This window comes from Nestor notabilis, unplaced genomic scaffold (assembly GCF_000696875.1).
Source record: "Nestor notabilis isolate BGI_N333 unplaced genomic scaffold, ASM69687v1 scaffold7277, whole genome shotgun sequence".
In the NCBI taxonomy this organism is placed as follows: Eukaryota; Metazoa; Chordata; class Aves; order Psittaciformes; family Psittacidae; genus Nestor; species Nestor notabilis.
Window position 1 is genome coordinate 117,110 of NW_009935054.1, and position 13,305 is coordinate 130,414.

Here is a 13,305-nt window from a genome sequence, read left to right on the forward strand (position 1 = left end):
GAAACTGAAGAGTAGTATCCAAACTTCGAAAGCCTTCTTTGAGAGAGTGGTGCTTATAGTATTCCACAAGTTCCTTTCAGAAAGGAAACACACTAGGTCATTGGAAACTGAAATCACAACCCTTTCAACATTCTGGTGTACAGTCAATGACAGTTATCAGAGAAGCAACCTTATTTTATAATACAACACCTCACAGTACATGTTTATTTTTTCCAAATCAAGTATCCTAAATATTGACTGCTTTTACGCTTCCTTACCTGGTTTTTTAGTCTTGGGGTTTGTTGCAGCAAGGGGAGTAAGCAAAACCTCATTGTTAGAGTCAACACTTACTGCTCCTTTGTGCCAGGCTGAGCATGTATTTGCCTTTCTGAATTCAGGCAGAAGGCAAGGTCAGCTGCTCAATAAGTACGTAATGGTAACCGTCTTTGTTTTGTCAAATTTCTTTTGCAGTGATAAGTGATGCTTAACCGCAAATGCATTTGTAAGTATACACAGATCCAAAATAAAGCATAAGGCTTGCATGTAAGTCAACAGCAACTTAATTAGCAGATATATGGACCATATAAAACTTTCAAGGCTCTGCCATTAAAATTCAGGGGAGGGGATGGTTGTGGAGGTGTTGTTGGTTTTTTATTGGTGTTTTGGGGTTTTCGAGGTGGAGTTCTTTTAGATACTGCACACTGACTGAAAAATACATTTCACGCTCTCCTTGAGCCCAGTCCAAAAATTTGCCCGTATGTGTGCATATATATATACATATTCACATATAGACAAATTTTGTGTATATATATATATAGGCACGAATTTTATATATATGCATACATGCATATACAAAAATATAAAACTGTCTCAGTTTACGTAACCAGGAAGGTAAGTTCCTTTAGTTTCTATTTGAAAAACCACCCATTTTAAAGAAACTGACAGCTCATGTTACTACCTTTGCAGCCTTCAACCCCTGTTATTGTCTCGTACATTTCAATTAGCCCTAATAATGTCACTACAACACAGTTTGTACACAGAGTAGAATAAAAGTGACCAGACAATTCAAAGAAAGTTATTTAATTTGATTAATAATATTTCAACTGTGGGATTTCTCTGTTCAGAAATGCAAGCACAAAGCAATGTATTTACTGGGAATCCTTCACTCTTACCAGTAATTCAGTCATTCCATTCTACTTACTTACATTTAGATTTCCAAAATCAAAGCTGACCAAGCGAAGCTTAGGTCAAAATAAAGAAATAGTACTGTGTTCAATCATTTCCTTCTAGTTAAAAATTAACAAAATTATTAGCCTACAAGACCATACATCAGTAATATATTAATTCCAGCCACATAAAATGATTCCCAAATTGTTTAGTCCAAGATCTAGTACATAAACTGTAAGTTCTAGAGAACAGTCTGAAGATAATCTTCTGAAGCCTGGAGCACTTCACTCCCCACACTGCGAGCTGTTGCGTGTCTCCCAGCCTGCTTCTAAGCTGGTGTCCAAAGCTAAGTAAAATCTACACCTGCTTTAACAATTCGTATCACAGGCCTGCCAGGCAATCCAAGTGACCAGAAGGTCTGGGAGACTAAGAACTGTTTGGGCTTTGTTGTCTGATATCAGCACAGCATGCAAGCTACACTGTCAGCAGCCAAATTTTCTGTCGCATATCATCACCAAGTACCCAGACATTCAAATTACCAAGGCAACAGAGAGGGTGATTTGCAAGTAAGCAGCATTCAAAATAAGATTTCTGGATAAACAGAAAAATATACTAATATGAAACTTTTGCTGCATTTTTCCATTGGGCAAGTCTGTAAAAATTATGCTGTTTGGTAAATTTAGTAACTATTTCAACTGGACAGATTTTATTTGTTGGCAAAATAAGTAAAATGGTTCCAAACTAAGAAAATTTTTACTTTGGGTCACAAAGATTAAGTTGCTTTTAAAAGCTAGTTTTTAACGCCATTCTTCCATGAAAACTGTCAACAAACAACTGGCCTCTAAAACATTCATTACACAAATTACAGTAGCAAGCTTACAGATAAGCAAGGTAATAAGCTTGCAGATGAACAAGCCCCTGACAGCGTGGACGGGGCTCCTCAGGAGTGTGTCACGTTACTATGATTCACATCAGCAGCAAAGCTGACCTTTCACTACACCTTTGCCTGCTTTACACACTCAGCACATTTTAATTACCTATCTGAAAGTTTTTCAGATTCACTGTGAAAACTGTATACAACAGCTGTTCTACTTCTGTTACCTCCAAAGTAGAACAGAACACCGTGTCACAGCAGATCACTACTTCAGGCTTCCCTGGCTGCTGGCTTTGCCTCTTTTCTGCTCCTTGTTCTACTAAGACTGGATTTTTTCCCCTCTCTTCTTCCAGACAGTTTCTTTTTTCTCTCGCATCTACCCAAACAAAGCATTTGTTCCACAGCACATGCAAACAGTACTTACACTACCACTTGTCTACTTAACTCCCAAGGGCAGATTTCATAATACCCTAAAAACTGAGTTATGAAATGATTTTTCATAATTGAATGTTAGCGAGGCTATACCAGTAGTGATGAGACTTTAACACTAGAAATTTCTTTTGTCCTTTCAATTCTTTAATGCAATGCATATGGTTTCTTTGTTTCTTTATTATGCAAGTTTGTGCCCTGTACTTATATCTCTGATCATTCAGCTCTATTTTGAAACCTGCATCATTGCATTAAACTGCATCACTGCCATAAGCAGTATCTGGCAGCATGCAACTCCAGCTCATATGCTTTGTCAAGATCCTGAGAGCACTCATATGTTCAACGTATGCATTAGTAGCGTTTGCAGACTAAGTAATCACCTCCTTCAGGCATTTGAGGAATGCTGTGATTTTTGTTGCTACACATGATAAGGTCCCCAGCCCTAACACTAGACACTTGCTGGTTTTTAGGTGTCAAATGAAGACATTAGAGTGTGGTAACAGTTTGGTGCATTCTTTATCAGTAAATTTACGTTCTTCCCACTCTAACAAGCACTTATTTCAATAGGGTCAGGCAAAGTATAGATTTCTGCTCGATTTACCATAACTTGTAGGATGTTCTTGCTTTACAGAGTATCACTGGTTAAATTAAAATAATTTCTAAGGCTTCTGATTTTAAAGCTTCTTTTTCTAATGTTATTTGGCACTGTGCTTAATTTTTATGTATGATTTTTAGAGTACTCTGATGAGCTAAAGAGAAAGTTTTAATCCAATTGATTGCAAAAATATAATATATTGAATGAGCTTTCTTTAACCACGCATCAGAAAGTGCTTAAAGCAGTAAAATTTTACAAATGCACTAAGGTAATTTATTCAGACACCTTGTATTTATGAGTCTTGTCTGAGAAAAATGAGCTATCAAGAAATTATTTCAAATTAAAGTTTACAAAAAAAAAAAAAAAAGATAAGAAGGAATTTCTAACCAGTACATCATGACTCTGACATAACATTGAAAACTCTGGGCAGTTACACCACCAAACTGATTTCCGGAAATAAATATTCCTATAGTTAGAATGAAAGCTAATAAGAGACTATATTTTGTGTGTGAGCAGTTCGCTGCCACAGAGTATTAAGTTTGCAGTAGCCACACAGTTGCTGTAATTTAGACATATTGATATTGACTCCTGACTACTGTCATTCCAACAAGGATTTCTGAGCTATCAGCAGTTTAGACAGCCCCATTCTCTAGCTGCACCTCTTTGCCTGGTGCATCAGGGCCAGGAAGACTAGTCTCCTCTGAGTTTTTCTGGTCTGACACAGATACACCTTATACCCTCATCCTCCCTCTGAACTTACACATCTATAGGGATCATTATGTTCAGCAGTACACATGTACATGTGCTAGGCTAGGAAGGAACCTTCACCTAGCTGCTTTTAGGGATCCCTACTTTACAAAGAAAATTACCAAAGACATCAAATTCTCCTTTCAAGTTTCAGTCTAAATCCATAATGGGCTGATGCATAGGATTCAAATTCCTCCTCACTTTCACATCACTGCAAGGGGCACAGTCCAATCATAAGTATGTAGTTTTAAGCACATACTACCATTGCTTGGAATTATAACTACCAAAAGTTATCGTATTAGCAGGTATGGACACAATTCAAATCTCTCATTCTCACAGCCTTTTGTAATTTCACAAACTAAAGTAGCTCACACTAACAGCAACATCTACGTAGAAAAATCACACTTTGTTAAAAATCTAATCAATGCTTACCATTAAAGTTTTAAATTTTCTGTTTTCTGCAATGTGGAAAAAGCCATCTCTTGTTAAAATCTTGATGTGCTTCACTTCATTATTGTACCTGTGGGCAATGAATAACTTATGAATATAAATGTGGTTTTAATCAGACGCAATCAATAATTACCTGAGGGCATGCCCCAGTAACACCACACAAATAAATTCTTGAGACAAAATGTATATCTGTGCCAAAGCAAAGCTGACATCTAATTAACCAAATATATTTATTAAAGTACAGCTTAAAAGGTAATCTGCATTCAGAAAAAAGTTACAACTAACTGCTCATTCTATTTAGAAATTCCCACATATTTCTTAATTTTATATTCATGTTGACAAACCACACAAAAGCCAAGAAGATCCTCACAACAATTTGCATCCACAGAATTTGTGGACCCACATTTTACTGTAAAGTCTGAGATGCAAAGGGCTTTCACAAGTTCCCACCAAAGTCAACGAAATATTCTTATTCACTTCAGAGAAGCAGATCACATTACACTCCAAACACTTGCCTACTCTTATCAAATATACTAGATCATCATTTTTGTAGACCATTTTGCTACACCAGCATTATAAAACCATTGCTACCTTCCTACTGTAAATCCTGGGTATTTCTGTCAGCAATTTCAGTTTTCTTTTATTAACTCTTAATCCTGTGTATAATTATATAAATTGAAACACCGTTTAATTTTCCTTATTTGTTTCAAATATTATCTAAACATAAATGAGAACAGGAAAACTTGCTGTAGGAGATTTTATTCCACTTACTTAATACTAATTGCATATTCTCCTGACTCCTTGGTCCTGTGCCGTACCAAGTAAGTGCTATTTACTCTGTTAATAAGTTCACTTTCTGCTTGCAATCTTTCCATTGCTCCTGCAAACCTGTAATGGAGAATAACAAAAACTACCTATAATTCTTTTCAAATCTAGAAAGAAAGGTCTTTCAAATAGGCAATGCAAGATCCCAGTATACTGCATATGATGGGGACCTAAAAACACATCAGTTGCGAGTGAATACCACTTCCAGATATTTGACTGAAGAATACAATGTAAAAAATATCTGCGTGGCAGGGGGTGGTGGGGTACAATTCTTAATTAGAAGAGTACTTGTGCACATGTTGAACACAGTGCCTGTTAAGGAAAGTACTTGAGCCTGAGCACTAACTGAATGACTACTGACTTGAATAGCTCTTATGCTAAACGTTCATCTGAATCATGTGTTGCAAGTGAAACAATAAACAGTGGTCCAGAACCTTTGAACATCCCTCACATCTAGTGGAATTTATCTTAACAGAGTGGAGTATCTGCCACTGGCAATTTATTAGGTTGAAAAGAAGACCCATGCAAAAATTTGGTATTCATACAAACACACTGTTTTATTTGGTTTCATAATTATTCATAACCTCTAAAGGCTACGTGCAATAGGGAGACTGAATATCCACAAGCAACAAGAAAAAGCTAAAATCGTAACATATCCAAGTTTAAGAAAGCTGATGCTAAGAGTTGAACACTAAGACAAGTCAGTCAATAATTCTGCAACCTGATTGCATAAGCAGATTTGTGCCCTTGCTCTGCTTTGCTGGTTTGTGTAGGACTTCATGAGATATTGTCAGCAGATGTATATTTGCAAAATTAGAGGTTAAACTGTTCATTGATGGAAGTGACCTGGTTTCCAGGGAATTTATGCTTATTTTACCACTTTAGAAAGTAGCTTAAAAGCAGCCAACATCCCAGACCATTACTATGCAAAAGTTCACACACTAAGACTACCAATTACAAAGGAGCTTCAGATTAAAAATAGTTATTTTTTGAAACACATCAGGTAACACGCATTTTGAAGTTTATCTCAAAATACATGACTTGTTACAGTGTAGCAAGTTCCATCCTAAAGTCATTTCTCAGTTGTCTTACAAATTCTTAAAAGATAAACACTGATCTAAATGATATGCTTTCTTTTAAAAAAATTATAAATCAAGCATATTTAATTTAAAATATCAATTTTACAAATTTTACATATTAAACAATCTATTTGGCTTGCTATTAAAAAAAAATAAATCTGTTATTGTTTAGTTCCAATTCTGATTTCATTTTTGGCAAACTAAAGGAAATCATAACTCATGTCTAAATGACAAAGCATGAAAATCAGTGAAAGCAAGTGATGCTTAATCTGTTCTCCCTGCATCACCAACTATGTCTGTTCAAGTGAGCTGAATTCTGGTAGAGAGTTCACACACTACCTGAGCCCCAAAGCAACAGTGGCAGTAGTTTTGTTACAACCTTCTCATTTACCTCCACATTTGTATGCCCCATCCCCTTTAAAAAGAGGGAGTGCAGAATTCTTCACAAGACAAGATGTATTTACCATTATTCCTTCTCTTTAGTCACTTAAGGTGTAAAATCTACTTGCACACTTTCATAATATACTCATTCTGTTTCAGACCTCTGGGACTTAGGCTGCACATCTACAGACTTGTAAACAAAATGTCAGAATCTTTAAGTACTTTATTACATCAGAAATGCTTCTAAGCAATTTATGGTGTTGGTTTCAAAAGCCTAGAAAAGTTAAACCAATATAAATTAAACTGTAATAAATACAGTTGTCTTTCCATAACTTCTTCTTTCAAAGAGATTCTTTTAAGACTAGACAGGGACTCACCACAGTTGTGAAGAGTAGTCTACTGGTTTAGGAACCTAGGACATGAAAAGATACAGAGAATTAGGATCAAGATTTTTTTCTAATCAACACAAATTAGATAGACCTTCAATTAAATTAAATTGATCTAATTGTCCATATCCAGATGAAACAAGTTAAAGAAACAGATGATCTAACTAGTCTGCAAGCCTCTTTTCTCCTGAAGGAAGTTATAATAAAGGATAAATATACCATACATTCTGAAAGCAGCACAGACTATTTTAACTCTTTTCTGCTGTGACAGATAGTTTTTTTATTTCCTGTAACTGTTAGACATGACTCTGACAGTGTCTACATTAAATTTCCATATATAAAATGGTGCTACATACTGTTGAAAAGTATCATTCAAATGTGCAACAAATTTACCTTCACATGTATAAATGCACCTCATGTTGTCAGGATTGTATGGCCTTAGAAAGACTGTCGACTAGGAAATACAGTAAATGATCTTCCAAGAGAGTTAAGGCTAATCCACACATTGTATTGTATGACATAATTCATACCTTTTTACATGACTTGGTTAACCCTTGTACCGAAATAAACGTGGAATTTGATTCTCAAATTAAATTTAAAAAAATTAAGCAAAACACAGTTTGCAAAATGTGTATGTATACATAAACATACACATAGATAATGCTTATATGTGCACAAGATGCACAGTATAGCAATTCCCATGAAAATCACCATTTCATTTTGACCATATCACATTGACATGACAATTCAGTATTACCCTACTCTTCTAAAACAACGTGTGAAACCTGCAAAGTGCTGAAAAATGTATTTTAGTGGAAGCTTAGCATACATCTGGCAGATTTATGACCTAATGTCATAAATAATGACTTATGACCTAAAGTCATGACCTAATTCTTAAATAAGCAAATCATTTCCCTTTTTGTTTTCTTCCAGTAAAACCAAAGAACATTTTAATCTTTTCTGGAATCCAATGTAAAAACAAACAACATTCAAACAAACAAAAACCAACCAAAAATAACCCCCACACAACAACAGTGACATCCTTCTCACATTCGTTATTTATTATATATGGAATATCTTCAACAGAGATTTCCAAACACAGATGAACTCAGGAAGATTTTATTACACTGGCTTACAAACTTAAATTAATCAAAATTTAAATCAATTACAACTCCCACTAACTTGACCTCAGGTATGAACCAAGATCTCTATCAAGCCTCTAGACCTGGCCTTGAAATAAACTCCGGTGATGTGACAAACTCCCCAAAAGAAAAAAAAAAGAAAAAAAAAAGCTCAAAAAACCCTCTACAAAACCAAACAAAAACACCAAAAAGAAACCAGCCCGAATAAACAATACCAAAAAAACCAGAGGAACATGATATTATCAACTTGTGTTGATAACTTACTATCTCGCAACTTCCTCAAAAAAAAGCACAGTTTTTTTTTAAATTACTAACGCATTGAAACAAGTAAGAATTTTTACAGTTTCACCATTGGAAGGCTCTCAGCTTCATGCTAAGAGGCCTCAATGCTAGAGTTACATGGTGCACTTACTCCAAACACTTCACTTGGAGCACTGGCTGAGTATATTCTTAGTTATTTTCAGAATATTTTTTAATTGAGAAAGCTTTCCAAAAACTTATTCAGGAATTAAATGAGTATCTCTCTAACTTCTCCTTCTCCATAGAAGTAAACAAAACTGCTCAGGCTTTTGTGACAGGATACAGTTTTGGCTAACTTAAATTTACTTAAGTTGTAACTTCCATCCCCGCACAGTTAAGACTCACTTCCGCAAACCAAAATTTGCAGAGTTTGCAAAACTCTGCTTCCTTCATTGATGTAATAATGACTCAAATTAAATACATAATCACTTACTCAAATGCCTCTCAACCCAACACTTTCATGAGAATATTCTGAATTTGACAGGACAGCCCAAAGCTCACATTTTTTCTAAGTAACACAGCAGACACTAGTGTGGAACACTAAAATTCTCTGTAATAAAAACAGGGTCACATGTTCAGCTTGCACATCAGTTAATCTATCCAGATGTTAAAGTTATTACATTAGTCTAGCTCTTGAGAGAAAAAAAGGAAACATGCATTACTCCCAAATAGTGTAGACCAAGAGCTCTCAAAAAGTAGCATTTGCAGTATTGGTAGTATCCAAACCCCTTTGAAGTGTAGGGGGCCTAACACAGTCAGATACTGCCTCTGGCAGTAACAGTGGCTCTTCAAATCCCTACAGGTACCATTGACGTTACTTGAGCACCTCTGCTTCTGATGGCAAGACTTGGAAAAAGTTAACATATTATGAATATACTAAGAAAGAATTCCTGTGAGGAATGTTTTAGTGAAGCAACCAAATGAGATGTTTCAAGGCCAGCTAGGTCCTTATAGAGTCATTACATGCTGTGAGATATTTCAATAATACATTTCATCTACATAGGAATTGCACCTTTAATGATTTGTACTATCGCCCATAGGACTAATTAAATAACATGCATTCTATCAGCAGCAGGAGAAGAAAGAATAGTTAAAAAGAAAAAAAAGAAAAACTTAGTTTTTCAAGTGGCCCTACTATGTTGGAAAGGATATAAAAATTCAAAGATATTTTAAGTTAATCTTCCAGACCAGTTAAATAGATGAGTGGCCCTTTTGATTAATTTTAAATAGACAGATATATATCTATATATCTATATATATATATATCTCAAGCATTGTTTTATTTTCTTGGCTGATACTGTGCTATGTATCTGGTGCCTCTATAGAAATGAGAAAACTGAAGGAAAGCTAGAAGAACCAGATATTACTCAGCTGATGCAGAAAATGTCTGCTGACATACACCACTTATTGCAAAGAGGAAAAAATTGTTTATAGGTACATCTGTGAAAAGTCTGGAATATAGATATTCTGGTGCTCAGCAGTTTTTCATTCAATATTCATTCCTAAAGTCTTTTGATGTATGTATTTTATGCTGTTTCTGGGCATTTTTATATCAGCTGGTTGTAAAGACTGTTAGACTTAATAACAACAGTAAGAGTTATAGTATGTTTAAAACCTGATTGATGTTTCAGTATCTTTAACTGCATCATTTATCATAATAACATGTTTATATTTCATCTTTCCATGTTAACAGTGTTGAAGCATCATTTTCTTTTTGTTCTCATCACCCTAGTTGGAAACATTTCAAGAACGATATTTATTCATTCTGTAAAACTGTATTATTTTCAATAGTCATCTAAATAGTATATTTTAAAGTTAGAAGAAACCTTTATCACTCGAAAGCAATCTTCACAACACCCCAGTAGTATTTTTCCTAGCTTTGGATATCCTGTTTCCTCTACTTTAGAGGGTAGTGGTAGTTCCTATAATGTTGCTATTGTTGCTGTCAATGATACTATAAAATGACTGACTGGGTGGCTCCAAGAACACAAATGCATACTGCAGGATCTACTGCCTGTGTCCAGAACAGTGACACCATGGCACAGGAAATCCACAACTTTTTCAATAAGCAGAGGGAAGAAAGTTAAGTTCAAATAACATTTTTATCTTTATTCTAGACCTGTTCTCATACCCATACGTACAAATACTCTGTGTGTTCCTCTTCAGAAAAATTCTGAAATGACTAAAGATGTCTCAAGATACACCGTTGTATTTATAGTCTTTAGGATGACATGTATATTTGTTTTAGAAACAAAGGCACAATATAAGCCTTGAAGGCATATCAAAATGCAGCCACTAACAGCTGATTACCCCTACATAAAAACCATTTAAGTGGCATATCTTGATGTTATAATGAAAACAATTCTATTAATAAACCCAAACTTTGTGAATCAAGTTAAAAGAAGTTAAAGCTGCCTTAAAGCAAAGTAAGGAATATAATTCATCACTGGGTTTTATGAGTTTACATCAATTAATCTCAATGAAGAAACACATAGTGATCTGATGTACAGTGTTACAGAAGAGAGAATAAAGGAGCAACCATACAGTATATTAATGTATCATCACATCTGTATATGAAATTCCTGACTATACATGATTTAATAATTTTTCTTAGTGTTACCCTGAACTTCTCTAGATTGAGAACACCATTGTGTGAAATAAAGACAGATAAGAACCTCAAGAGGAAAAAAATTAATTGAGCCACCTGAATTCAAAGATTTAGATTGGTTTCATGCATTTTTAAACTCACTACTTAAAGTGTAATCCCTCTCTTTAACCCAAAGTGACTAGGGAATAGATTAGAATCACAGCATTCTTACCTTACTGCTAGACACTTTCACGTAAAATGTGTTTGTTCTATACTCTGGAAACTCCTCAGACAGTTCAATTTATTAATACTCCCAAAAGATAAATCTGCTTCTCAAACATGTTTTCTTGACATGTCCTATTTAAATCTGATAACCAAAAGTTTTGAAATGCTTTATTTTAAGCAATATTGAACATACCATGAAAACACAAAGGAACTGGGAAACCATACAATTTTCATGAGGTAAGATTAATAAAGCAATGGTATAAAGTAGGCAGTTGTAAGATGACAAACAGAGTTAAACAACTGCACTTACACATGGGCTAGGCTTTACTGCATCACTTGGGAAGAATCCAAGCTCTCCTGTTGTTAGATTTCTGCCCTAGAAAAAAAACACGCACACACCAATTTTCATTATTGAAACATGATGGGGATTAACAGTAAATAACAATACTCACTCAAGGATTTAGGAGAATAAAAGTATATCACAGAGTCTATAAAATGCAATGTTGCGTCAATAAAGGGTTACTCAACAGTTGTGTGGGTTTTGTTGTTGGGGGTTTTTTGTTGGTTGTTTGGGGTTTTTTTACTAGATATGCAATGAAATAATAATTAGAGCTGATAAACCTGAGAGGTTTGAGAGATGAGATTCAAGAAGGGAGCTCAGAGCCTGGTTTGTAATTTCCAATTCTGTCAATGTCTGCTCAGGTCCAATATCTTCATTAAGGTTCACTATCTCCTTTCAAGTTACTTCCTCCTCAGATGGCATCACTCCAGTGAGAACTGCCACACTGCAACATTACAGATCCCCAAAATGACTACACTACCATGCAACAGCAGTTACAACACCTGAGAAAGCATGCTAACTTCAACGGGAATTTATGTTAGTAATCCATCAACCAGTTCAGACACAAAGTTCTATAGTTAAGGATTTCTGTAAGTGACAAGAATCACTAGAAATCACATAAGCACAAGAATACTAACAGAATTAAAGATTAGCTCTCTATGAGATATTCACAACATAGAACCATAGAATACCAGGTTGAAAGGGATGTCAAGAGTCATCTGGTCCAACCTTTCTTAGCAAAGCATGACCTAGACTAGATGTCCTAGCACCCTGCCCAGCCAAATCTTAAACATGTCCAGCCTTGGAGAATCCACCACTTTCCTGTGGAGATTATTTCAGTGGCTGACTGTTCTTGTGAAAAATTTTCTGTGTCGAGTTGGACTCTCCCCAGGAGTAACTTGTAACCACCACCACTTGTCTTTTTCAAGTAAATCTTTGTAAAAAGGAAATCTCCATCTTCTTTGTAACCACCCTTTAAATACTGACATATGGTGGCGACATCTGCCCCGAGCCTTCTCTTGTCTAGGCTGAACAAACCACATTCTCTCAGCCTTTCCTCAAATGTCAGGCTTCCCAGTGCTTCTATCATCTTTACAGCCCTTCTCCGGACCCTGCCCAGCTGTCTACATCTTTCACATAGCAGGGAGCAAAACTGAATATGTTGTTAGATGAGCCCATAACCAGAAGACCAGCTGCAGAAATGCATCCAACATGGCCTAAACCAAGCCTTTTATGCAACACAACTGCTGTCTCAAAGTTGTGGGACCACGAATTTACTCAGGGATTCTAAGGGCAAACAATATCAGCAGCCCACAATTCACCACCACAGTCCCCTGAAGAGCACCTCCTCAGACAGACAGAACAGCAAAATAGAAACATCTTTGGCTGACCACATTTTTCAAAGCAGAGTAGAACAGAGCACACAGCTAAAATTTCTGAACACAAATACATAAAATGAAGCATCAAAATGTGTATTTTGGCAAAAAAAAAAATAACATAGATTTTTGAAAGCACACAAATGCCCAACCTTAATTCATTTAATTTTCTGACTGTAAACATAATATTCTACAAGCATTTGGTGATTAGTGTAAGAATGAGTGCTTTACAAGCATTGTAACCTTGAAAACTACTCTTTTTTTTTATATGACTTACCTGCAACATAAAAAATTAAAAGGGGAAAAATGCTTCAGGAACAGACATAGAATTTCTTTGGGGTTTTAGTTCATTTTTTTCCTGTAACACTAAGTGTGTAATTGTACTCTAGTGCCACCCCACAAAACAGAATTCGGTGATTCAAA

General features: G+C 35.5%; 1 protein-coding gene across 1 annotated transcript in view; it reads right to left on the reverse strand.

Moving 5' to 3' along the window:
* VAV3 (vav 3 guanine nucleotide exchange factor) overlaps positions 1–13,305 on the reverse strand; it is a gene marked incomplete at its 5' end in the record, with an annotated part of 88,488 nt that overhangs the window by 13,112 nt on the left and 62,071 nt on the right. The window contains 5 exons of the mRNA XM_010017628.1: positions 6–73; positions 4,224–4,311; positions 5,013–5,129; positions 6,904–6,938; positions 11,477–11,542. Of these exons, the coding sequence (XP_010015930.1) occupies positions 6–73; positions 4,224–4,311; positions 5,013–5,129; positions 6,904–6,938; positions 11,477–11,542 (374 nt within the window). The remainder of the gene's footprint in view (positions 1–5; positions 74–4,223; positions 4,312–5,012; positions 5,130–6,903; positions 6,939–11,476; positions 11,543–13,305) is intronic.